The sequence below is a fragment of the Leuresthes tenuis genome, unplaced genomic scaffold (assembly GCF_036924035.1).
Source record: "Leuresthes tenuis unplaced genomic scaffold, fLeuTen1.0.hap1 SCAF_5, whole genome shotgun sequence".
NCBI lineage: Eukaryota > Metazoa > Chordata > Actinopteri > Atheriniformes > Atherinopsidae > Leuresthes > Leuresthes tenuis.
The window spans coordinates 6,600,779-6,628,383 of NW_027325359.1; the positions used below are offsets into that span (position 1 = coordinate 6,600,779).

At 42.0% G+C, this 27,605-nt stretch overlaps 1 protein-coding gene across 1 annotated transcript in view; it reads left to right on the forward strand.

Moving 5' to 3' along the window:
* Window positions 1-27,605, forward strand: part of wwox (WW domain containing oxidoreductase) — a 137,054-nt gene that overhangs the window by 34,099 nt on the left and 75,350 nt on the right. Inside the window, exons 6-8 of the mRNA XM_072385663.1 lie at window positions 8,999-9,087; window positions 12,809-12,994; window positions 15,908-16,172. Of these exons, the coding sequence (XP_072241764.1) occupies window positions 8,999-9,087; window positions 12,809-12,994; window positions 15,908-16,172 (540 nt within the window). The remainder of the gene's footprint in view (window positions 1-8,998; window positions 9,088-12,808; window positions 12,995-15,907; window positions 16,173-27,605) is intronic.

Here is a 27,605-nt window from a genome sequence, read left to right on the forward strand (position 1 = left end):
ACCCCTTCTTTTAACCCTTTTTATGTCAACTGTTATACATTTGATCAAAAATCTTCTTTTAAATCATTTATTCAACATGCTCACACATGAGGAAAACATAAAAAACTAGATTTGATATCCCAGAGGGAAAAGATAAGTGCACAATTTCTTCTTTTTCCACACAAAAGTATTGTAACAGTTGGAAATGGCTGGCAGTTTAGGATATTGTCAAACAAAAGGGCTTTTAATCAAAGTGCATACCAGACCCCAAGGAGTGTAAAACACTCCCTCATCAAAAGGCCTATTATACACTTACCCACATCAAAGGCCTCCACGTTTCTTAATTGCAAGATTCTTTTCTTATTCAATTATGCAATGCTTATGTTTTTCTAAAGCTGGTGGTAACCAAATCAAAGAGGCTTAACTTATTATCTTCACTGCGATGTGTGTTCACTACAACAGTGTACGTTTGAGTAAACGCGCGCATTTCTGCCGATGTTTTAGAGCTTTACCCGGCCTCAGGATACAGAGATGATACAAGTCACAAGTGTTTCAGGAGAAATTAAACGATGTGAAACTAGCAGGTTTAGATAAAGCAATCACATTACTGCTGCACTTGAAACCAATTTATTTTGTACTTGAGAGAGTGAAGCTTTATTGCTGACACCCCCCAAACAGAAAGTTGTATATATATAGATATGTACTACAAGTGCACGGGGTCTAGAAGTTTTTCTCCTCCTTTATTGTAATCTAACCACAGTGTAATCAGCATCTAAGCCTGCTTGTGCCGTTCAGCCAGACACCAAAGTCCCTGTGCAGAATTGCAAAATAAGTTGGGTGTAAATATGTAATTGCCAGTGCTTATTCGGAGATCTGAAATATTAGGGAGCAATATGGATCGCATTAAAATCCTGGTTGTTAGGGGTATCGGTTACACTGAAGACATGCAGGAAAATGTGCACTGTCTGCGAATCTGGCGGAGATAGGGTGGGTAAGATGAGGGGGGAGATAGGAGCGGGAGAGGGTGAGGAAATGCAGAAGAAAAGACAGAGAGGAAGAGGAGAGGAAGATGAAAATCTCTTGATGTCTTTCTGAGAACATAGACGCATTATTCAAATCTCCATCACTTTTTAATGTAAATGTGATCAGGCTCTGCCCTGGATGAAGGAGCGAGGAAGCGAAGTTGAAGCGTAAACGGACACACTCTCACTCGTACACAGACAGACAGACATGGAATAACTGAGAACAAGATATATAAAACTGTTAGTTTCGAAAGCTGGATGTTCCACAGATGCCCATGAAACACCTTCTAAATGATATTAGCTGCCCTTTCCCTTAATGAAAAACACTGACACGAGCTGGCTGTGGCATATTTTGTGTGCATGTTTGTATATATAGGTGCACGTGTAGGTTTGTATGTATGTGTGTGTGTGTGTGTGTGTGTGTGTGGAATGTGATATCTGCCTCAGGCCCCATGGCCCTGGTCTGTCTGCATCCGAAAAGCAAACTCTGCAATTATGATGACCGCCCTGTCCTTTTCAGTTCCCATCTCTGTCTCTCTCTGTCTGTCTTGAGCTCCATCCCTCACTCCTCATTCCTCTCCCTGTCTTTATTTTTTCCCTTTCCCTGACCTGTTTCTATTGAAATGTGAAGAAATCCTCCATAATTGTACTATTATCAGGGCTGATTAATACAAGCTTGATAACCTCACGCATAAAGTCTTCTCACACTTTCTTGTGCGTCCTATCCATACATTTTACAGATTCTATTAATTAGTTTTTTCTTCTTGAGGAAGGGTTTATGTCTTTGTATTATTTGAATCTAAATGTAAGAACAATGAAATACAATGTAATCTATCAGAATAACTAAATTTGGCAAAATGTTACTAAAAAACCTGCCAAGTGTTGTTCTTTACATATTATTGTACATGTCCTTGTCGGTTTTATTTAAACTAGTTGCATTTAAAATGATATTTTTGCAGGGTTAGGGGTTAGTGTTAGACTTGCATTCAGAATGAGCTTTCATATATAAATTACATGCGTTTTACAAGTTTACTATCTTGTATCGTATGCTGTCATAAAGCAGCGACATACTTCCACCCCTTTTTTTTGCAGCCTTGCTTCCTTTTCTGTGTTTTTCTTGGGTTTGTTGGTTTTTCCCTGCAGCCTCTGACTCATTTACAGGTGTGAGTAAGGGATGTACTGACTGAGATTTCTCATAGCTGTGCATGCTGTGTTTACGAACATATCACGGCCTTAGTATGTCACTGAATAGAAATGTCAGTGAGTGCTTTACCGTGACCTGGCCTTTTTTTCCCCTGTGTGTGCCTGTGTGTGAGTCAGGCACCCCTGATTTCCGTGTTAAGAGTATTAGCACGTATGTGCCTTACTCTTCATGTTTCTCATCTGGAAAATCATCCCATGTCCTTCCTTCACCTTTCCCATATCTGCCCCTGCAATAGCTTGATTTGTAACTTGATTTCAGGAAAAGGAAAACCTGTAGATTATCCAGCTTTCATTAGGGGGGAAAAACCCAGTCCGTGTCAGAGAAAGAAGAAATCAATTTAATACAGACTTAACTGGAGGAAATTGCATATTCTGCCTGTATCTGCTGAACAGGCACTTTCTCTTCCTCACCAGAGACCTGCCTCCCTATTAATTGCAGTGTGTGTGCACGTCAGAGAGTAAGGGGATGCGTATGTGTGCATGCATCTGTTTGTTTGTGCATATTTGTGTTTGTAATGTGCAGAACATGGACATTTATTTGTGAGTTAGGTGCTTGAAAGCATGTTGCAGAGTGTGTATTCAGTCTCTCTCTGTGTGTGGAGGTCAGTTCTCAGGCCTGTGCTAGGAAACCCAGCCAGATGTGTCCGTTTCTTTATTTGCAGCGTGCATGTGCATTCACGGCACGTGGTGTGTGTTCTTATTTCTTTGTTGGTGTGTGGCGTGTGCATGAGCACGAGCGCATGTGACTTAGCCAGGTGGAGAGGAGATTGGTTGGTATTTATGAACAAATGTCATAATTGTGACAGAATGATATACGATCTGCACAATTCACAGTTTCTCCCCTCATTCCTTTTCTATTTTTCGTTTTACTAAAAAAAATCTCACTCTCTCTCTCTCTCTCTCTATATATATATATGTATATGATATGAGTCTTAAAAGCTGATGACTAATTTAGTGTGGTGCGTTGTGGACAAGGTCACAGAGATCTGAGTTTTTCTGCGTTCCTCCCTCCGAGGCCTGTTCTAATCTACAGAGCAAGAAGAGAGGCTCAAAGTCATTTTTCTAATTGCTTTTATAAGGTGCCCTTTTCACATGGTGTCTTCCCTGCTCATTCACTTTCATCGCCATTACAACACCCTACCTCTGCACCCGCTGGTTAAGATACATCCATATAATATTGTTCTTGCTTTATATTGATATTAGGAAGCTCATATTCATGGGGAGCAAAACCATTTTAAATTATAGCAATGATACCCTCCTTCTTCATGGCTGAGATGTTAACAGGGGTCTGCAGGGTAAGTGTTTTGTATATATAGGGGTAGTTTTGATTCCTTAAGTGTTGCCTCTGGATTGTTGATCTATAAAGGGCGCTGAGGTGGTGAGCAGCACAAGGTGAGGGAAGATGGAAACAGGGGTTAAAGTATGAGAGTGAAGGCTGAGAAGGATAAGGAGAACGGGGGGATGAGATTGAGCCTAGTGCATTAAGACAGTGTATTATTTGGCGGTTCCACTTGCTTGCGTCCATTAGGGGTGGCTGCTGTGCTATTAAAGGGGTCAGTGAAGTGTATGTACCTGTGTACGTGTGTGTGAGCACACCTACATGTGTGTATTTTAAGAGTTAGTTGAGTGGTCCAGTGTCTTATTGAGCAGGATGGGGCTCCCCTGCTCTAATACTTCATTTTATTGGATTGGATGGCCTCAGTTATAATTGTATTAGAGTGCTTTCCCCTCTACTCTCCACTCCTTCTCAATCTTTCTTCAAAGCCAGGACCACATGTCATTCCCCAACATGCATGGAAAACACCAGGAAAGGCAAAGAGAGCCTCTTCAGTAGACGACTGTCTCACCTTTTGCAGGCAAAGGTGAATTATTGGCCTCCCTTTTTCCAGTTCATCTTTTATGCAAAAGTCTAAGATATTTCATAAACCTGTTCTTTTGGGTGGATGCCTGGAGGTGCAGGTGGAAGGTGAGAGGTGGTGCCAGGAGTGGAGGGCTTGGCGATCAGATGTCCAAAGTTTGTCACAGTTTCTGGCTTTCAAGCTGTTTATCTTATTTAGATGTTTGTTCATAATGAGCCTTACACTTTTAGATGGAGCGATAGGTTGTGTGTAGCTGGGAGCGGAAAGCTCCGTCACCCCGAGCCGAGCTCTATGGTGTTGCATACTCAGCGATTGCTCCAGAGTTAACCAGAGAGGCTTCGTTGCCTCTCACTTTTCCTTCGCCCTTGAACAGACCAGGAGTTGTCAGGTCCTCATAAAAATCCTGAACGATTGCGTCTGTGCATTCTTCCTGTCTTTTTCTACCCCTTTTTTCTTCTCCTTCCAAAACCTGGCCATCTGTCTAATTGTTCACCTCCATCGCTTTAATGCTTTTTACATGCTCCCCCCCCCCCTCTTTCCAGGCAATAAACTTTATTTTCTTCGCAAGACTTCAATCTGCAGGGGGAGGGTAGGCGGGCGGGCAAGCAGGCTGCTCACCTTCTCCCTGCTGGATTTGCTCCAGTGCCCCCCCCCTTAACCTTCCCCCTCTATCCTCCCTCTGGTCTCCCATTACTCCATCTCTCCTTTCCCTTTCCTCCATGTCTCTAGAGAAGTGGATATGTGTTCGTCAAGCTGACACCTGCTCTCATTTTCTCTGCTGGTCATACACACATGGAGAGCTTTCCTGTTGAGGAGGCCTCATAGTGACCTGTTAATTATCACACCGGTGCCTTCCCTGACCTTGTTTACAAGTAATTTCTCTCTTTTTTTTCTGTCAGTAAAATAAGTAAATGAGCTGAGCAACTTTCCTACATATGCATATACCATACCATGAAGTTTTCTCACTATGTTGCATGGCCTCTTGGGCCTGTATATGTATTTGGTGACCAAATTGAATCATTTTCTTTTTTTTAATGAATAATCACTTCTCTCTTTATGTGTATGTGGAATGTGTGAAAGTGGCAAGAAGTATAAATGCATATTGCACATACAAGTCATTAAATTAGACAGTTGTCTCCTCTCACCTGTGATTACTACTGTGTGCAGATCATATAAGCAGGTACCCTATAATCATATATATAATAGTCATAATCAGCCCTTTAATTCTCTGTAATAGCATCCATATAATGGTATAGAGTGGCACCAAGAGAATAATTCAAGCATAGATAATGGTGGGATAGCATGGTTTTACCCTTGAGTCACAACATTGAATTTGTTGTGTGCATGTATGGGCGTGCGTGTGCCCGTGTATGCATGTATAAATACACCCTGCGGCAGTTAAGATGTCTGTAAAATGCCTGAAGAATCACATTTCCATCAGAAGGTGCTCTTAACCCTTTGTTGTTTTCATTGTGCTCACTGCTCTGTTGAGTGTCTTTGCTGTGAGTGCCATGTATACTTAGCTTTGCAGAGACAGACATGGAGAGGAAAGACATCCCCATATGATGCCCACAGACAGGAAATCATATCAGTGTAAAAGGCTGACAGTGGAGCAGTAAGAGCAACAGCAGCAGTGGTGGTGGCGGATGGAGAGCTGAATGCTCTTCCGGGTGTAATTTGAACTGACAGCGCTCCTCAGAGATGGTGGGCCGTGCGAAGGAGAGAGCGGAACCAAGAGACCAGAACATGAGGGATGCTCTGCTCTCGGGGATCGGCACGGTCCGTCTCACTTCATGCTGCATGCTCTTGTGCTAACATATGCCATGGTCCCATGTGAGCTCATGTGCAGTAGGTAGATTGAACATAGCTTGTTTGTTGAGGGCTTGTTGTAAGAAAGATGAAGAGGTGAGAAGGAGGAGAGAAAAAGACTCTGAGCTGACACACTTCACAAACACGGTGTTATTAAAGACATTCGGCCCTTTAGGCCTGCATGCATTTATGCTGAGGCCTTTGGCCTGCAGCAGAATGCTACGGTGGGATTGAGAGGATGAATATGAATATTTAGCTGGTCTTGTGCAGTGTGTAAATGCAGCAATGCATTCACTTCTTAAGTCATTTATCAATCTCTCTCTCTCCTATTCTCACCCTGTCTCCCAACATATGGTGTAAGATTAGCCACACATACACACACAAATATGCACTGAGGAGACACAACCGGCAGAGTTCCTTAAAAGCCTTTGTGACCATTTCAGATGATTAGTGCTGCATTCGCTGTCCATTTCATTTCACTGGGAAATGGACGATATAGCAAATTAGAATGAGTTTATAAACCTTTAGCAGGATGCCGCCACTTTTTTTTATCACGTATAAATATGTCGGGAGGTTTCCTAAAATGTTTCAAAAACTTTGAATTTGTAATTTGTTTAAACCTTTGTGTACAGTCACAAGTACAAAGGAAATGATTTTCAGTGTTTTATATTGATCAACTTGATAGTATTTTGAAAATGAAAACATATACAATTTGTTGCCAGCAACACATTAAAAAAGACACACCTAACTACTATTATTAACTACTACTACTAACACAGCTCTGGAAGATTCTACAATCAGAAGAATCATTTATTATTTGCAAGGGTGTCAGGATTGGGTATACAAGAAGAATCTAGCAAAGGCAAAGTCTTAAAAATCAAGAATGTATCAGAGTAACTGTAATCAGAGTGAATCTGAGATTTTTTTTGGACCAAATGCAGTGACTTCAGTTTTGGATGTGATGTAATGTTGTTATGAACTGAACCCATTGAAAAACATTTTTAGCTCCTTGGCTCTATGCAGACTTCAGTCAGTCTGATCCCACATCACCTGAAACTGTTGTTCCGCTGCAGCTTGCTTTTAAGCTTTTTTTCTGTACACCTTCTCATCCTCTCATCTATCACTCTCATCATAAGGAAACCCTCTCTTTGCACAGTTTTTGTGGTGGGCCAGAATGACCTTCTGAGCTGGTCCTTGTTGCAGTGGAGCTGAAGACGCCTTTCATCACTGTGTTGCATAGATGGCGCGCATTGTTGTCTGTTGCGTTAAGTATCGTGTGCAGCGTTCTTCTCCAGGGCTTGCACAGCCATCAGCAGCACAGAGCCAACTTTCTTAACTGGTTTCTCAGTTTCTTTAAGTTATTCAGTGCCGTTACATGCGCTCTTTGGTTAAAGTTTGCTCTGATTATTTAAGTGGATGTCTGTCCTTGACTCAGTGTACTTGCATGGGGGGGAATTGAGTTGACTGAAGTATGACAGATGCTGCGACACAATGTACTGTGTGAGAAAACATCCAACACATTCTACCGTCTCTAAGTTTCTGTGCAGGAGGTCATTGTAGATGAAAGTATGACTGAATTCACTGCACAGAAGTTGCCTTTAAGTTACTTGAATAGAGATTTTGTCGGATGACGCAGTGGTTGTAAAGTCAGAATTCCATTAAAGCAGAGTTACAGAAAAAAAAAATTGTGAATGAGAGGAACTTTATTGGGAATTTTGCTATATTAGTATACACTTACACTGTTTTTACAAAAAGATGCAAAACGATGACACTTGGGACCATGTACGGAGCGCCAAGGCCCATTGAAATCTAATAGAGTGTATACATGCAAGAATGCTTCATTATCTGGGTGGGTTTAGTTTGGCTTTGAGAGCTTTGATTTCGTACCATTTTAGCCAGACTAAAATTTTTTACACACATTTTAAAAGTCCGGTTTACAATAACACCTAATACATCTAATACAATAATACATGTTCACTGCACAACTGCAGAGTCATCAGAGTGTTTCTGGACTGACGGGACTCAGAGATGTACTGGAGATCCGAGGTGAACAGAATGAAGAGAAATAGAGAAGTCTCTTGTGGTGCTCCTCTGCTGCCGACCACAACCCTTCAGTCTGTTTGTCAGAGAACATAGGTGGTTGTGGAGACACCCACTTGAATTTCCTGGATCTTCTCACGAAGCAATGTGTATGGAAACATGTCAAAAGCACTGAAGAAATCAAAGAGCCTGATCTTCATAGTGCTGCCTCCTTTGTTCAGATGAGAGTGGGCTTTCTGAAACAGAGAACTCTCATCTTTAACTTGAACCCCAGGACAGTGAGCAGCATGTTGTGAGTTTTGAGATGGACTTGATAAGTCTCTCCAGGACTTTCATGATGCGGGTTGTTAGGGTTTTCTTCAGATACCGGAGAGAAGACTAAAACACAAAAACAAAAATAAATTCTCCTTCCCAAACTGTTTTGATTGTGCTGCAACCTTCAAATTCTGTAACTGTTTATATTTTCTCAAAACACTCAAATTTCCCTGTGAAGTATATATTGCATAGCTACTTACAAAAAGCTGCCTTCATGTAAAAATACACCTGACGTGCCTACTCAGTTGGACACCTGTTTCCATGGTGTCCAACTTAACGTTTAGGTAATGCAGACAAACAACAATATCAGCTTTTACTCCATTTTACCATCTGTACTTGGGCGGATGGGTCATTTCTAATGGCCGATTTGTCAAAGTTAACTTAGCTGAGAGCAAAGTCCTGCACCAGCACCATTGCAGATATTGAGTTACAGAGCGCAGAAGTGCAGTCGTCTTAAAGGGCCATCAAAGAGTCATTAAACAGGATTGCAACAAGAGCTAGAATTCTTTTGCTTGTTTTTCTTCTTTTACTAGTCTTAAAGTGACAATCAAGTGAGAAATATAAAACAATGATGGTGTATTACCTGCAGGAAACTCATATATTAGATGTTAGTCATACCGTTCACACTCTGCAGATCGTTGTGTTGGATTATTTATTTCCAATTATTTCCAATTATTGTCTGCTTTTGTACGATAATTGCTGGGATTCTGTTGCCTTTGCTCCTTCTGACTCCGTTTGTCAGTCATTCTTTTTGGTTTTATGTCTCAACAGCACAAAGCAAGAGTCGAGGCCATGATGTGCAACCTGGCTTCTCTCCGCAGCGTCAGAGAGTTTGCAGAGTCTTTCAAGGCAAAGAAACTGTGAGTATATATCACAAAAAAACACTTTTACAGAGTGTAAGGCAGGATCAGACAGCAGACTTACAAAGCACTGGACATCACCTTTACATTTTCTTGTTGAGTTTGGTGCCATTTATAATTTTTCCCTCATGACTTTGTTGTATTTTAGGGGGTCGGGGCTCATTTTTGCTAAATAAGGGTGACTCTTTTGTATGGTTGTCTGCCCAATCGAGTTGAGTTGTTCAGGGCAAACAAAGATAGGCCATCAATCCTATCTTTGCTAGGTTTTATTTCACTATCTATGTTCAAGAAAATAGTTTTCAGTTACAAAAAACCCCCTGATAACTATAAAACAGTGTGTACATAAACAGCGTCTCTTATGTAGAGCCACTCCCTGTATTCACAGTTGCTGTTATGGCACACTTAAAGGACATCTAAAATGTTACTGATGGACTCCATATGGACAAAGCAGCAGGAGTGACGGTGTGTAATTATGTCAATTTGCTTGACATTGGTGGAGCACACTTTCTGTCACTTATTTTGTGGTGGTCAGCTTTTACGGCATGCATCTAGCTTCCGGTGGTCGGTCGTTCGGGTGCTATTTTTGGGTCATGAAAGCTGTCATCCATGCTGCTCATCCACCTGCAGGTCTCCAGGCAGAGGATTGTGTGTTTGTGTTCGTAGGGAGAGAGTTGGTGTCAAGGGAGCCCCTTGGGGAGAGGCAGGGCAGTCATCGCCCGTAGCAGCCCTGGGGCAGGGTATGGCCATCCAGGACGCATGTCTTGGGTCACAGCCAAACCTCACGGTGGCTTCCCTCTCTTTTCCTCCTGTAGTTCCCTCCTATTGCATACACAGAAGGACATGCGCGCCTCTTTAACTTTAGCATTCCTATAATTCCTCTCGCAGTTTTTTTTTTGCATATCCCTTTTTAGAAATTGTTTGTCAGTGGCAGTTTTTCTGTCTTTCTCTCATGTTGTCTCTCCGTCTCCGTCGCTCTCTCTCTCTGCTTCAGTATTTTGGCAAGGTTGTATTTCTTCATTAGCCATGCTGTTGGGGGGAGTGGGGGACTCCCAGGGGACGTCAGAGTACATTAATTCTCATCAGAAGCCGAACAGAGGAGAGTGGAGGCTGGGAGCTCTGAGCTGTGAATGGCACTGGGCAGCTGTCTGAGTCTACCACCACTCTATTACTGCACGTATGTCTTCAGGCATAACACACACAGGAGCCACAAACACAACACACACGTGCATGTTCATACATGCACAGATGCACTCAGACCATTCTGTGGATTCACACACACCCACAGACAGGTTTGTAAACACACGCTCTGGCACACGTGCACAAAAATGCTCCTGCAGCTTGTCATTGACAGGTGAAATGTAATCAGAGTCTTTTTCTTTTCGTTCTCTCGTTTCTCACTCCCTTGCTTTTAAGTGCTTTAGTCAGTGGCTTTCACGCTGCTTTGTGTTCCATTGACCCTGATTCTGCTTTAATTGCCTGTCCTTTGAAATGAAATTACCTGGATATTGATATTGTTGAATGCAGCGCGATTTCATTGGGATTTAATTGATGGAGGACAGCGCTGACAGAAAGTCCTAATACAATTTCTAATGAATTTTCCATAATTAACACTTTCTGTTTGTTCACACCTGTGATTGTTTTTTTCCTTCCCTACGTGTATTTGGCTATAATTTCAAGCACATTATTTGTAGTTGATATGAAAAAAAAAAACAAGTCTCACCGTTGGTGCTTTGCTGTACGGTCACTTTCGTGCCTATTTTTCAGACTTTACAGGCATCACTTGTGGTTTATGGGTTTAGGTATGGGTCAGAATGAGCTGTGTTCATATATCTATACCGCATGTGTGCTGCCAGTTTCTCTGTTTCCAATAAAGTGCCGTGTTAATGACCACTAGTCTGAGCCCAGCTCACACAGGCAATCTCTTCCTGCTGGCCCACATTAACATAGAGGTCAAGGGTCATACCCACGGGGGTTATTTAAAAGTAAATATATAAACTGATGTCTCCCTGTTTGGTAGTTAACACCCTCGTTTGACCAGCGCTGAGATTGCACAGTGCTCACAATGTTGTAAGGTCTTAATGTGGAGAGAGGGACTGTGGTGTGCGGCAATAGGCCTATTAAAGACATTCATTAGACCTGCGCTTATGAGAGAGGGACTAACTGGTGGGCAGTTGAATTAACAGGCCTTTTACATTACAAGCAGACTCACTAGAGATCCATTTGAGCTGCATGGGGGAAAAATCTCCGCTCAGCAGAGAAAAGTTGGTTATGCGAGTTTTTGATCATAAATTTGTGATACACTTTGAGTGACATACGGTTTTTGCCCCACTGTCTTTACAGAATAAGGTCACGACATTTAATTCCTAAGAGGCATTACTGGCATAAGGATTAGTTTAGAATAACAGCTTTAGTGAGAGGTTAAAAAGTTAGGTCAGGAGGGCACGCCTATGGTGTTACTGTGAAGCCTCTAGCGAGCATATCGGGGACCGAGCCAAGAGTTTTGCAGTGTGTTGCACAATGATACTGTACTTCGCACTCTATTAGATAGTGGTACACTGTGCCAAAAACAACCAATTTGATTTACTTTCTTATAAGCAGAGAGCTACTTTAGAGTAAAACTTGAAATCCCAGCAACTTTTACTTTTCTATCTTGTTTTATCGGGTTACATGGGTTCTGTATTTACATGTGTTTATCCTCCAACCCATTAACTTAGACTTCCTCACCTTCTTGTATTTTGGATGAAAATTTAAATATCCCTGCTTCTGGTGTGTTGGCAATCTGCTGAGGTCAGCGTCCTTTAAGTTGACTCGTGCCTAGGTTTGTGCTCTTTAATGAACCCTGCGTGTTCAGAGGCCTGAAGGTGATCGTACAGTACACTACTATGTAATAGCATGGGATGGCTCATTATAGAAAGGCATAACAATTCACACATTAATTTTCCAGCATCCAGTTTTTAATTAATCCAGTAGGCAGTCTTAAACACAGGGTACACAAATTGCCTTCGGCCTCATAATTAATTCTAATGGAAGAAATTAAAAATTGGTGGGGTGTGTTTGGATTGTTCGGCTGTGTTACTGTGGTTTTGAGCTCGCTGGAGCGTCGCTGTCACCGACAAGGATCTCTCACTGCCCGCACCAACAGCGATCTCTTTTCTGTGCCACGTGAGCAGCCAGAGTTACTCACGCACCCTCACAATGGAAACATTGTGCAAGCTTTTTTTTTTTTTTTACAGGCTCGTGATTAAAATCAGTTTCTTTATATCGCACGACTCTCCTTTCATGTGCTCACCCTTCCCTTGTCGATGTTTTGGTAGGTTTGGTTACTTGGAGTACTTACACAGTACCTGTATCAACACTCTTTACTTCCACCACCTGCATGTGCTGAAATGATTTGAGATTGCTTTTCAGAGTGTTGTTGCGCTTGGATTTCAGCCAGATAAATTCAGCATCCACAGTGCTCGTGTAGCTGTGGGGAGCGGCACTGGAAAGCTCTCTATCATATCAGCATTACTGATGCTCTGTCTCTGTAGAGCTCTAAAGTCCAACACACTCTGGATTAAGACACCCTGTTTCCTCTCTCTGTTTTCACCTCTCCCTGTGTCTCATTGATGGCTTTTTTTCAGCCTAATATAGCTTGAAAAATCCACTTATATGTTTGGCAGTGTCGTCCTTGTTTTGATCGGTCAAACATGTTTTATTTTCTGCTTTCCTCCTCTTACAGGCTTCTACACATTCTGGTGTGTAATGCAGCAGTTTGCACTCAGCCCTGGACCCTGACGGAAGACAGCCTGGAGTCCACCTTTCAGATCTGCCATCTAGGTCACTTCCTCCTTGTGCAGTGCCTGCAGGACGTCCTGCGTCGCTCAGCTCCTGCCAGGGTTGTGGTGGTATCCTCAGAGTCCCACAGGTAAGGACAATAAGCTAAGCACGATGCTTAGTTTTGCATTAGTCCATCTATGTAATTTGAAGAACAGACTTACAGACCCAAAGAAGGGTTTAATACTGCTAAGTATGTGATAGAAGAGAGCTTATCATACTAATTAATTCTTAATGATAGTTTACTTGTAAACAATAGAGGTCCATTTATGTAAAGTGTAACTCACAGGATCTCATTGCCCGTACAGTTGAGCTCTGCTAACATTCAAAATGGATTTTTATCTTTGTGAAACTTAGCAAAGCAGAACAGAAGACCCTTTGAATGTCCCACAACATGTTAAAGATAATGTCCTGTGGACGGCTGAGAAAAAAACATGAACAAAAAAGAACACCAAACCTCAACCCACCGATAAAACCAGATAAAGGGAGCATCATGGTTTTGGACAATCGATTAAAACAATGTATTTTTTTAGGTTATAATAAAGTTTTTTTATACATGTGTATGAAAGAAGTTTGTGCTTATTCAGCGTTTGTCTGACATTAAAGGGACAAAAAAGATAAAAAAAAGTTGAGATTAATTATTTGGAATCAAATCATCCATTATCATCTGTTTTTACCCAGAATTTCACAGTTGATGTGTCTGTAGTTACTATCCTGGAAAACCAAGTTTATCCTCGCTGAATGTGCGCACCACACCGTTGTCTGCCCTGCACTCCCAGGACTCAAGAGTTTACCCGTGCTGCAGTCACACTGATTTAAGAGTTTAAGGAGGAATCTCCCAAAACCACGCTGCCGATTGTTCAGCCCTTCAACTCCACTCTAGCTGTTATAGCTGCTACACTGGCTAGTTTTCAGATAAATTGACGGATAAGACTTACTGTGTATTGTCAAACATGACAGCCTCACTCACTGAAACTCATTTCCTTCTTCATGCCGTCACTATGAATCAAACGTATCATCAGCATGATGGATGGACTTTTCAACTAAAATTTACTTTGATCAAGTATCTGCTCCTTTCTGTCTGACCCCCTGACTCAGCCCCTTTCTCCCCTCTTTTCCCTCATCTATTGTTCTTTTAAGTCTGTCTTTTTGTTCAGCATCTCCACTCTACAGGCTTTGGTTTTTCACGCCATGTATGTAATAGACAAGCATGATGCCTTACAGTGATCTGTGAGCCCAAGCCCTGAGCCATGTGTTTTAGAGTCAGTCTGTGTCTGTGTGCAACATTGATCCTGGCTTCAGTCAGTCAGACGGCCAAGCAGTGATTGATTGGAGCTCTGCAGAGTGACCTGAGACAAGGGGAACATACACAGAGTTATTCTAGCAAATCAAGCCACAGCCATATTACAAGGGGCCCTCCAATGAGTTACGTTATACAGAGAGCAATGCATGAAGGGATAGAAGCAGCGGCCTGACACTCAGATTCACTTGGGGTTATGCTGTTTTTATATGCTAAGGAAAAATAAGAAGAAGAGCTTGAAAGAAAATCGTATTGAAATAATCTGTATCATGAAGGGAATTATTGGCAGCCTTTGTTTTAAGACATGCATAGAACATGTTTTGATGGTGTTAAGAGGGGAGAATGGTGTAAAACCTTGCTGGTTGCTGTTAGAGCAGGCAAAATGTGTACAAGCTGCACATATAGCCAAGATGGAAAACTCTCCTCAGTCTCAGTCCCTTCTCTTCTTTCGTCCCTCACTAACACATTTCCTCACCTTTCCTCCTCTCCCCTACAATCTGCTGTGGCTTTAATCCCTTCAAAGAGAGCTAAAGCAAGACCAGAGAGAGTCAGTTACCCACTAACACAGACCAGAGGGAGGGGAAAAAAGGAGCAAATTTAGACAATATCTTGTATTACATCTTCCATTCTGTCCACCTCATTCCAGACCTATATTGCACTGACTGAAGTCGCTTCCTTTTTTGTTTGTGTTATTTACAGTTTCTGCTGATTTCCCGTTTATTCACTTAGCCTTCCCTCGCAAGCAGAGTGTGACCCCTGACCTGGCAGCATATTGTATTCCCTAAGCTCCTTGTCCGCTAGTAAAGCATTGACCTGTGAGGGACACAAATGGGAAAGATGGACATGCGAGTAATGGCTGGACACTTTATCAGTTTCCACCACAGGGGCTTAGTGTGGAATTGACCCAGTACTGGTTTACTTTACCTTGTACTGCATCCGATCTGGGCAAACAAGGGGAGATAGTATCCTTAATTAAATTACCTCTGATGGATCTAAGCTGCAACATTGGCATTCTAGTTTTATGTACACTGCATGAGTTTGTAACCAAAATCTCTATATTTTGTTATGTTGTTGTGTTAAGATAATCTAGTAAGCTCCCACACTGATAGCAGCATCTCTGCAGAGTCCCATCCAGTTGGAACTAGACACAGTTTTAGTATATTATGTGAACAAATGAGTGAAAAAACACACGTTTGGTGCTCAGAGAATTGATTTATCAACCTCTACTTGCTAAAGTAGTTATGAAGTTGCGGCACATGAAATGAAAAGCCTGCAGATGTTGTAATTTAGCCAAGCAAGGATGTTGCGGGAGGCGACAGTAAACAAGAGGCAGCAAGCTTGTAAAATCACCACAAGGAAACCAGGTGACAGTTTGATTGGTTGTTTTCTAATGACTGGATTAATATGTAGAATGTGTTCCACTGGTTTGGAGCTGGGTTTTTTCTCTCTCTGTCACACACACAACACAGAGAGTGTAGTTTCCTTGTTCATGCATTGTGATGTTATCGTGTGACTGCATAATAACACAACGAGTAGTGTAATGTTTAAGAGGCCTTGTCAAACATCTGGAGTTTAACAGCTCTGTCGCAGGCAATTAAAGAACATCATGTCACGTCTTTGATTTGTGTTCAGCCAGTACCACACATCTGTCTGCAGAAAGCCGACTCAGATTCACTCACACTCTTAACGTGAACTTTCTTTTAGGTTCACGGACCTGTTAGACTCATGTGGCAAGGTGGACTTGGCCCTGTTGTCCCCACCAAAGAAGGACTACTGGTCCATGCTGGCTTACAACCGGGCCAAACTCTGCAACATCCTCTTCAGCAACGAGCTCCACCGGCGTCTTTCCCCTCACGGTGTGACCTCCAACGCAGTGCATCCTGGGAACATGATGTACACCTCCATTCACAGAAGCTGGTGGCTGATGACCTTTCTCTTCACACTCGCCAGACCATTCACCAAATCTATGGTAAGGGAAGACAGCTTGAGAAAGCGTTGAGTCACCGCGTGTCTGCTTGAACTGTAGAAGTGTTTGACAGAAGGCCTGCAGACTGTATCAATGTCGTCTTTTTTTACTTTGATGCAGATCTTACTGAGCCTGTATTTGTCTTGGCACTTTCCGAGGAAAGCGAACAGGAAAAGGATGGAAAGGGGTTGATCTGCAGTGGGCTAGGGGAGAGAGTCTGGCTTTCGTAGATATAGAAATTCAGCTCTCTGTTTTCCTCTCCCTCCTGTCACTGTTTATTTAACTCGGTGAGACAGTTCTCATGTCCCCTCAGATGATATTCCAGATGTAGCAAACCGCAGCTATTAGGTTACAGTAAATGCACTGCACAATTCACGTACTCTTGGTGCTTAAACACAATGTTCTCTGTCAAATATGTTTTAATCATATACTCTATGTCCACCTCGAGAAACTCTCACCAGATACTATATTTTCAGATGTATTGTCCCAAGGTCTGAGACTCAACCTTGTTTTGCAAGGACCTCTCTGAGCACATAGATGTAGTAAAGACTTATCTCCTGCAAGGCTGAATTTGAGAGAAAATGGAGAGCATGGCAGTTGCTGTGCTGGATGGACCTGTTTTATTCATCAATCTATTTATGCATTTATTGTACTAGTTTACAAATCTAAATAAAAAGGTTTCCTCAGAAGTACTGGACCCCTGTGCTTCTGGGTGTTGTGTCTTTGGATCAAAAACTCCTGTAGGGTCATTGTGTGCTGAAGGATGGATCTGAAAACTGTTGCATAAAGTAGAGCTGTAGAAAACATTTGATAAACACTGTCTCCAATATGAAACTACAGCACAAGAGCTTTACTTTCTTATTTTCACATACAGCCTACCTGGTCAAACTAGATTAGTCTGCAGCAGTTGTTGTTATTGCATTGATGGTATGACTTGAGATTAATGAATCACAAATCACAGTTATGCAAGGTTAACGTCTACACCCTGTAGATATGATTGATAAGATCAAGCAGAGCAGTTTGTCTTAGTCTGGACTGTGTCCTGTGCTCTTTAAAACTTTGCACTCAGTGCTCTTTAGGCTCCACAGTCTCCTAATATATGCTTTACTTTGACTATTACATCGTTCCATTAGCTGGTCATCATACATTATCAGTTTAGTGTTTGCACTGAAGTGAAAATGCGATGTGTTGAAAGGCAGCGTAGTAGAGTTTTAGTGAAGCGTTGTTCTGATCCATCATGTTTGACAGATGCGAGGCCTCGGGCCGTCATTTGTCTCTCCGCCTTTTGACATAGGATGAGAGATGAGAGGAACTGCTCCTCAGCACAAAATGCCAAAGTGATAGTTTCCTCAGTTTGACAAATTCTGACGCAAACCATTTCTTTTCACCGTTTCTTCTTCACTTTAACAGTTTTGTTAGCTCTTTCTGTCTTGTTTCATCCATGATATCTGCTCTGTGTGAGTTTTAGGTGGTCCTAAAAATGCTTGTCAATCACATGATGTGGAAGTGTACCCAAGAGTGGATGAGACTCTGTTCTTTGTGTCTAAGAGAAGGGTGTTTTGGAAGTTTTGGATGCGAGCACGGTGCAAATAGTGGAGCCTTTTCTCTTCCAGAGTGGGGCAATAGTTTTTCTACATGTCATTAATTAAACCTTGTGTAGATGTTAGTAAATATTAAAAGACAAAGGTGGAGCTAGTAATTAAATTCTGGTGTGCTGACACAGCAATTAGCTGAAATTCATGTCTGATAAAGGCCACACACAGATACACAGGCACACCCTTTAGCTGAACATTTGCTCTTATTTAAATCTGGGGTTGATAAGGGCCCGGAAAGTGTATCCTCTTTAAAATCCCTCTCCTCACTCTGTCTACCCCCACATTAAGGGCTTAATAAAACAGTGATATTATTTCAGTTATTGGTTGCAGGGATATGAAGATGGTATCGCTTTAATTGCTTGTGTACGCTTGCGGGATCCATGGAGATTGTTCTGGGATGCAAACATAAGCAGAATGTCGACTCCAAAAAACAATCACAAAGCCCCCATGTGTGTTCTTGCGCAAATAACCAGCCTCTCATTTAAAACACAGGTTTGATTTATAGGAGCGCAGGTGGAGTGATATATACAGTTTCTCTGCACAGAGAGACACACATGGAGAAACACATACACACACTCGATTTTACAATATGGAGACAACCGAAGCACCTGGAGTGGTCTTAAATTTGTAATTTGATGGTTGCTGTAAAAACCTTGAAATGTCATGTCAGGCCATACGCTCCAGAACTGGTCATTCAGTGCTTTCCTCCCTCTTTAATTTTGTTTCTGCTCTCTTATTTCATCAGTTCTTCACTTTTTAACTGGACTTTTACCTTTTTAGTTCTGCATTTCATTTTCTATGTTACTAAAATATATTTTCATATCTCTAATTCTTTAATGTTGTGGATTCGTCTTAAGAGAAAGAAACTTCTCTATTAGCAGGGAGCACAGCCCACTTTCCTATTGATGTACAGTGCTGATTTATTTTTGCTGAGTTGAGAAAGACATCTATAAAGAGCCATGGCGTTTTAATCATCCAAACTATCTCTCACTAACATCATGTTCCCCTCGCAGTTGATCTTCTTATCAGAGATTGTGCAACCAGGCCACTGACTCCAGTTCTTTTTTTTTTTTTTTACTTCAGAGTGTTTAGAGTGGGAGTTTTCCCTGTGTCCTTTGGTGTGATTATCAGTATTAAATGATCTGGAATGCAGTAGTGCGTGTGTGAGAAAGAGACATAAGAGAGAGCAAGAAATGGGGAAAGAAAGCTGCCGTTATCTTAGTTTTGCGATTTAGTCGCAGCAGTTACCACTCAAATGTTGATTGCTGCAGATCTCGGTTGATTAATTTGATCTGGCTTTGTGAGTTTTTTGAGGACTTTTCAGATCATAAATGTATTGTGCTCTTTGAACCCAAAGCCTGGGCTCACATTTAAAAAGCATATAATGAATTTCAGTGACTGTTGCAGTTATTAGTTGGGCTGTAACCTTTGTGAAGTCGTCATCATGTTGTCATGCTGGTTTGGTGACCCTGTGACATTTTGTTGACTGACTGATTGCTCCCTCAAGATCAGTGTACCCTCCGGCTCTGAGCAGCTGGCCTCAGCCTATACTCATCAAATCTATATCTTAACTATGTGCATAGACAGCGCTGAGCTGAATGGAGATCAGTGTGGGCAGTGGCTCCAGTATCTCATCATATTCTTTAATGGACAGAGAAAGGGGAGGTGCTGTGGCCTAAGAAGCTCAGCCTGTCCAATCAGCCACCTCAGTTCCCCAAGGGGCTGGTTTCATCAGCGCTCTCGCCTTGTCCCATGCTTCCTGGTGTTTAAGCGTGATTATTTTACCCAGGATCCTGCCTCGGGCACCCAGCCACCTTTTTACGTATGCACAGGCTGAACTTTTGACCAGGCACCAGCAGACAGGGCTGCCTTAGAGAAACAGTGGTTCAGGCAGGAGATGTGGGACCACCAGTGCCTCCACTGCTGAGCCTTTCCTGCTGTGATCAGGAGCTCAGTCCTGCACCTCAGAGGTTAAACCCTGAGACAGCTCCTGCAAGTCAGACATCAGCATTACCATACTGTATAACAAACGTACAGTGAAGCTCAGCAGCTGCGGTTACTTATGTATCAGTTTCTCTCCTGCAGACAGACATAAGGTCAGATGCTCTATCTTCTGTCTGGTGTAACCCACAGATGCAGAGGCTTTACCGTACATCGAGGCACACTGTGTGTATGTGGTGCTCAGCCATGTGGAAAGAAAAAGAACCAGAGGTCCCAATCGCCCCACCAGCCGCCCCACCAGTCCCCCCTCCCCCTTTCTCCTCTGCAGGGTTAGATGAGCTGCCAGGCTGTTGTAATAGAGTCCTCTTGGGTGATTAGGAGCTACACAGGAGGAGGTCAGCTCTAGCTTGACTGAAAACACTGTGTAGGTTTCTCCTCAGTTGTGCAGACAGATTATTACTTGTCATGCCAGTTGGTATGAGGCTCACATACTCAAAGTTAACCTCTCTGATGATTCACAGATTTCCTTTAGAGGCCATGTTTTAGATCACTTTTAAAGAACCAGATAAAATCAATGGGGTATTCCTGCCAGACATTTCCTGCTGTGCTGCTGAACAAGACACAAGGAGGGGGACATAGGAAGAGAAAGATGTGTTGGTGTGGGGATGGATAAAAGCATACAATCCCATTTGGCTGTATTGACATGTGTGTGTTCTTGCCCAATCCTGTTACTGGGATTATTGTCCACAGAGATACCATTTCATTAAGAAAACACACAAGCTTAGACACACAGTCCCAACCACAAACACGCACAAACACGCACATACACGCGGCGTGGGTGAACAAAGATGGCCCAAGGCCTGGTTATACGGTCCATTGCACAGGGAAACTGTGTAAATGGTTTATTGTGGATGAGTTGATGTGATGGAAAGCGTGTCTGGATCAATACAGAACCAATCAAATGCTGACAGTCTGCTACTGTATGCAGTCAGTCATTCGACCCCTCGTGCCTGCATACTGTTATACAACATGAGTGTGAAGGAGGCATGAACAATATCCCTTTTGAAAACAGACTACATTGAGAAAGAAACAAAGTCATTTTTCAACAAAGTTTCAAAATTTCTTATCTTAGGCGGCTGCCTGTTCCTGCAAAATAATGTTATTTGTCCTTATGCACACAGTGTGTACGAGCTCTGCCAGAAAGATGTCTTTCTGTCACAAACTGAGAATTGTCAAGGAAGAGGCATCACTTAAAGCCTCATCCACATCCTCTCATTCTCTTCTAGCTCCAGACACCTTAGGGAGGCCATTAGGATGTCTCCCCAGCCGTGGTTGTCTGAGTCTAGACTGAGCCTTTGTTGGGCCTGGGTTAAATTACCCCAGAGCTACAGGTCAGAACCAGCAAGACCCTCACTGCCAAGGGACTCCCTCTCTAATAGAAGGGATCAGAACAGGCCAAAGAGCCAGAAACTGACCTGGCCAGAGAGACATCCTCACCCACTTACCCTCTACTCTTCTACATTGCCTCCTTCAGCCTCCATCTCTTTTACCTTTAGAGCTTCAGAGCTTTTCTCCTGTAACCCTCACATCCCACTCAACCGGTGCTGTTTTCTTGCCACTGACCCTCACAACTTGACACACACACACACATACATACATACATACACACACACACACCACTACCTCCCCCTCTTTGTTGTGACACAGAGCTGATGGACTATTTTTCAAATTGATTTCAAAAATGTACATAAGCAGCCGATCCCCTAGCCCAGATTACCTATTGATTTTTAATATGAAAAGCTCATTATATAAGCAGGAACTGCAACACAAAAAGCTAGCCAACCTTTGCATAAATCCTTTAATTGAATTTCCAGAGCCCGTGGTTCTACATTTTTTAATTAAATCCATTTCTTTTTTTAAGGGTTGCTGTGTAATTTGCATGCTGTGAAGTGGGTGCTGTCCCAGATAAAGTGCCATTGATCCTTATTAAGGCTCACCTCTGGGCTCGCTGAAAACCAACCGCAGAAATTAAATGTGCTCATGGTGCATACACTTATTGCCCGCATGATAGGATTAGAGGCGGAGAGACAGAGAGAGAGGGAGAGATAGAGATGGAGAGAGAAGGAGCGATGGGGTGAGGGTTGGGGGAGTGGGGGGGTATTATTAATAGTTGTTCATATTAATGTAATATTTCACCTGTCCTCCTGTGGGATGAGATTGTAAGGAGGTTGTTTATAAATGCAGTTTGACTCAAGTATTATTTGGGTTTCTCTCAGTGGCCTGTGGGAGGTCGCTGTAATTTCAGGCAGTGTTTAAACTCATCACCGCAATTACAAATATGCCTGCAGTTTTTTCTTTTTTTTTAACCAAGTTAAACCAGTTTTCCAGAAATACATCCCTCTCTCATCTATGGATCCCTCCTTTTAATGAGGACAAGTACTCTTTATGATATTAACATGTGTAAATGAAGCCAGTGATCATATCTCAAATTGATGCTCAGTAGGTCACGAGCTGTAGTCTAAGTAGAGACGTTCAGCTACCTATTTAGAGATTAAATGATACTTAATTTTCTTGTCTGTTCCCTCTTTAGCATCCAGTCACATAGTGTGTGTGTATGTATGAAAGTGTGTGTGACAGTGATTTTTATCCTGCATTTGTTCTCCCTGATAGCTGTTAAAGCGGGCCTCTCCTCTCTTGTCTTCCTGTGCAGCTATATGCAGACGGTGGAGTAAATCAATAGGGATTAACCTGTGACCTCAGCCACATACTTATAGCCCAGTTGTCGCTGCACACACATCTCTCATCAGTTTCACTTAAACACTGAGCCTCACTCAATAAGGCACCGCACACTAATTCATTTCAAAGATGGAGAGGCCCCTATCACAGACCTCTCTTTTACAACATATGCACGAACCAACTCAAATACAATCACGACAAAATAAACATGAAAGAAAGAGATAAAGGACGGAAGAGCTTCAATGGTGTAAAATTAGGGCAATTAAAATAGTAGTCACCAGATATTCTATGTCATTGTTCATATGAGGTGTTGCATGCACATGCCCAGTAAGGAATAGCAGGAGGGCCGCAGCAGCTTATTTTCAGTATTGCTTATTCTGCTAATTATCTAAGTGCTTAAAATAACCAGCAAATTTCCTCGTGACCAAGGGGAAGTCTTCACATGCAAGTCTTGCATTGCCCAGCCATCCAAACCTCAAAGATAATTGATTTAACTGTGGAAGAACTGATTAATCAGTTGATTTATTTTTTTTCTTGATCAACAAAATAAAAGGTGCAGAAGTCTTCTCATTTAACTTGTCATTATGAAGTAAAAGTTGATTGCACAGTGTAATTGAAAATAGAAAAAAAAGACATGTCTACACCGGTGCACAATGAGCCTTGACTTTGCTTCTCAGTGTTTTTTTTTCCTCCTGCTGGGTACAAAGTCTCTCTGTAAAGAAAGTGCGTCTGCAGTTCGGCAGCTGAACGTGTTTTCTGTGCAGGGATTTTCTTATGGACAGTTTGTACTATCGCTATCTTTCTTGTGCCGTTTTGTTTTGCAAAATTAAAAAAGCAACACGGTGCCAAACCATGTTCTCATCATTTTCTTAACACACACTGTAGGCTGTAGGCTCCGTTACACTAAATTAATAGATAATTGATGATTTTTTTCCACAAACGTTCCCATTGTCCCCCTTGTACCCCGACCCCTGCTGTAGTTACTTGATTTTGTTAATATACTATCAAAATAAAAAAAAAAGACCTTTTAGGTAAACATGCTTTTATCTTTGTTCATATTTGCAAAGAAGTGTTAATCATTTGTTTCCAATGATGTTAGAAGTAAGCGATCCAGTTGTTGTTTAAGTGACAGTAATTTTTGTTCGAAACACCAGGAGGGAAAGTTATCTGTTGCCAGTTTCATCAGCCAGGTCACCTCTAAGTTGCATGAAAAGATTATAAACAGTCAGCAAATAAATTAATGGTTTTTGTTTGATTAGACTTAGAAGTGTAAATTTTCTGTTTCCTCCACACATGGTGAAAGTTTAATTTAAAGTCTGAGCAAAGCAGAAATAATTGTTTAACCAATCGGCAATTAAATTAAATTAAGTCTCAAAATCAAAGGGAAATGAGTGGTGATCTCTGCTGTCAGATGCGGGAGACACCCCGAGAGGTGAGACTGAGACTGACGTGTCTCAGATCAGCTGAAATGAAACATATGGGGTTAACAGAGCGAAGCTATTTTAACTGAAGCAAATCGCTTAGATTTGACATGCCAAACGTACACAGATCACCTTCCAGCTGTGGAGTACATTACCAACACTGTTAAACTGTGAAACCCTCATGTACGTTTGAGCCGCTGAGGATTCAGCTGATATACAGCACACTGGCGCAGCATGGGGGGGGGACTCAGTTCAGTTGTCACAGCAGTGTATTGGTGTACTTGATGATAGCTATCTCATTCTTTATTAAGTCAATCAAGTTTTCCTTGTTTTCATTATTCCGCTGCCATTTAAGTTGACAGGAAAGATCAGCAAATTCTGGCATCCAGTTCCGTAATAAAGCAGAACAGTTCGCTAGTTAGTCACTAATTCAAGGCCAGCACACCTGGAAGGCCAATTTCTAATGATAGTGGGCTTGGCTTTTGCTCACGTTTTTGTGGATTTAGACCTGCCCTAAAGTCTTGAGCTGAAAATTAGTGAAAAACTGAAAAAGTGTCTAATTAAAACAAAGTTCTCTACTGTCCAACGCATTTACCTTGTTTCCATGCAAATCCCTGAATTTGCTTTCCTCAGACTTAAACAGAACTTAAAGAAATACACATTGGTGGAAACAAATGAGTTTATGAGATCATCTGTTATTATTTGGTGATCTGACCCTCGTATTGTTTCCATCTTGTAGTTGTCTCGTAGATTTTCATTGAAATCCTCTTATTTGTTTGGTTAAAAAAAGGCTGTCCCACGAGGAATGTCAGAGAGCAAAATCTTTATTTTTCCTTTAGACTGAATTTATCGCTACAAAGGGAGAGAGTGGTCACAGAGACCCAGTTCAGTCTGTAGCAGTAAGCGTTCCTTAAAGGTGTGACTTCCTCCTGCATTCAAACATAGATTCTTTCACACTTTTTCTTCCTCTGTTCTCATTTTTGAAAAATCAACTTGGCTTGACCAATTGGTCCGATATCTCTCCATCTATCGTGCACTTGCACATGTGGAAATCTGTGTGCAAAGTATGTGTGTTTGCATGTGTGTTGAGCGGTGCAGTGTCAGCACTATGTGCTGCAAGTATTGACCCAGGCCTGTCCTCTGCTTTGACTGGCTCTTGTCCCTAACTTGTCATCTCTCTTTCTCTTCTTTTCACCATGGATGTCTTCATAGTTGATCCCTTTGAGAACTGATACCTCTTTTTCTACCTTTTAGTCTCTGCTGACATTTTACAGACATAGTCAAATTCTTCCAGTTATGTATAGTCTTATTACTACTCAGCATTAAGCACTTTGCATTTAAACACATCTATTTGACTGGGGTTAGAGATGTAAATGATCTCTGTAACGTACTGAGTGGTACCTAAGGGTCCAGCTATGCTTTTAACAAAGAAGCAACTTAACATAAAGCTCATCACAAGTGATAAGGAAGGTCAAGCTACACTCAGGAGTGAGTGCTTTCTTTCTTGGGACACTCCTTATTATGAAGAGCATTTTACAAAAAAGTGAAAGAACATCCTTCTTTCTCTGAAAACACTTGGAGGAAGTAGAATGTTCTTTCACTTTTTTGATTATCAGCCTTCCTTCTTTCAGTATAGAACTATCGTTACTTATATCTTTTCCTCATCTGTTCTGTCTTTCACAGCATCCCTCTCTCTTATCAGAAGAGAAATAAACAGCATCTGCTCGCTGAGGTGTGTGAGTTTGCTGGCCAGAAACAAAAGGCGTTGATTTCCCTCATTTCATTTCATAATCCAATCAATCTGACTAATACTGCTTGGTTCCTTTTCTGTCCTCCCCTAAGCAACCAGCCATACATATTTACGCACACACTCAAATACACACAAGCCCACAGAGTGCATCCTAAATGGCTGTGGAGCAGCTTGTTCCAGAAGTGGGAGACCCCCCATGGGGTTAGACCACTCCATGAGTTATTGATTGCATTGCTGCTGCATGTTGTGCTCAATCATGTGTTCCATGCGTCTCGCATTGTCCTCTCCCACCTGGCCCATTAGATTAGGCTAATGCATTCAACCATTGATTAGTCATTACACTCAGAGCTGATCAGCCAATCGTCTACCTGGTTTGACTCTACTTGACCTTTGAACTCTGGCTCTTGTGTCATCTCGCCAATTCTAACATGTTAAACACGCACACACGTTGGCTTATAGCTGTATCACGTGTGAATCACACTGGGCTCGCTGGAAGTACAGTTCAGCAGGGTTCAGCACCTGTATGATATTCAATACTGTCAGCGTTCTCATGCATTTCCTAATCACATGCAACACAGAGCTATAGATTTCATCTACAGTATAACACTGTTGTACCTGCCATCGATCTCAGAATCCCTCCATCTTACTCAAATCATAGTGAAAGTTGGATGTTTGAAAAATGTAATGGACATCAGTAGTTCAGGCTTGTGGTAATCATATTTTTGTGACTGGAGGACATTTTAAAGGAAAGCAATGTGGTGAAAATGGTGTAGCAGAGGGGTCGCTCTTGTTTGAGTTAAAAAAGCTCTGAGATCCTCAGCCTCTTTGATCACGATGCACACATATTTATGGGTTAAGTCAGTCCAATGACTTGAATCAGAATTGAAGACCTGTCTACGACATAAAAATGATCCAAAAACCAACATGCAAAATGAACTAAGCTATGCAAGCTTTGCGTCATTTGATACTGGTGACCAAGGAGAGAACTGTTGTATGCACCATGTGATGAAGCTTATTTATGGCTATAGAGCTTTGATACATTCATTATTACACAGTGTGAATGCAAACCGTAGCTTACCAGCTTGTCTCTTGGCCCTCGTGCTGACCAATAGCTGCGTTCAAAGAAATGTAGCTGAAAGGTGATTGTGCTTTCATGACAAGACTCAGTCTTGTCCTTCCATGGTCTCTGTCCTAGCCTGGCCTCTCCTGTATCTCACTGCTTCCCACTGTTTCTCATTCATCCAATCACTTTAGCTTTTCCTGTCCCTCATTGTCCCTCTTGGTCATCTTGCATGCATCTACTTTCACTCTGACTCCACCTTCCACTTTTCACCAGAGGACTTGGATCTCACAGGGCGAGACACCCATCCCCAAAGCACTCTAAATGATCTGCTCCAGCTTCAGTCTCGTCATCCATGGAGTTTGAGTCTGTGCTGAAACTCAGTTCATGTTTTCAATGAACCGTCCCATCTGACTTTCGTGGCGATGTCTTCTCTAGTTGAACCGTTGTTGTGTTCACTCCTGCTTTTGTTTACCACCTGTACTAGAGTTTGGAATCATGCTACTTATTCCTCTGAAGTTGGACTGAGGGCAGACTGGATGCTGAAGTCCTTTTGTTTCCCATCCTGAGGCACAAGCGGTATTACTATGGAATGAGCTAGCACAACCTGCTCTTTGCTGTTGTCACTCCGGCTGGGTCCATATCGGATAAGGAGAGCAAAACTGATGTTGTTCTGGAGAAGTTGCTTGTAGAATAGTTGCACTTGCTGTTTGGTTAGGTTTAAGTACCTAATCTTCATGGTTAGAGTTAGGCACCAAATCTTTGAAGGAAAATATTGTGCTCTAGTTTAAAACACGCTGCTTAACAATCAAGTGTGTTAAAGACTGACTTGTAATTTACTGATTTGGGATCTTGACAGGACAACAGTATATGATGTTTTCTCACTGAGAATTGGTGCTGGTTGTGTAGCTTGCAAGCTGAAGCAGTTATCTC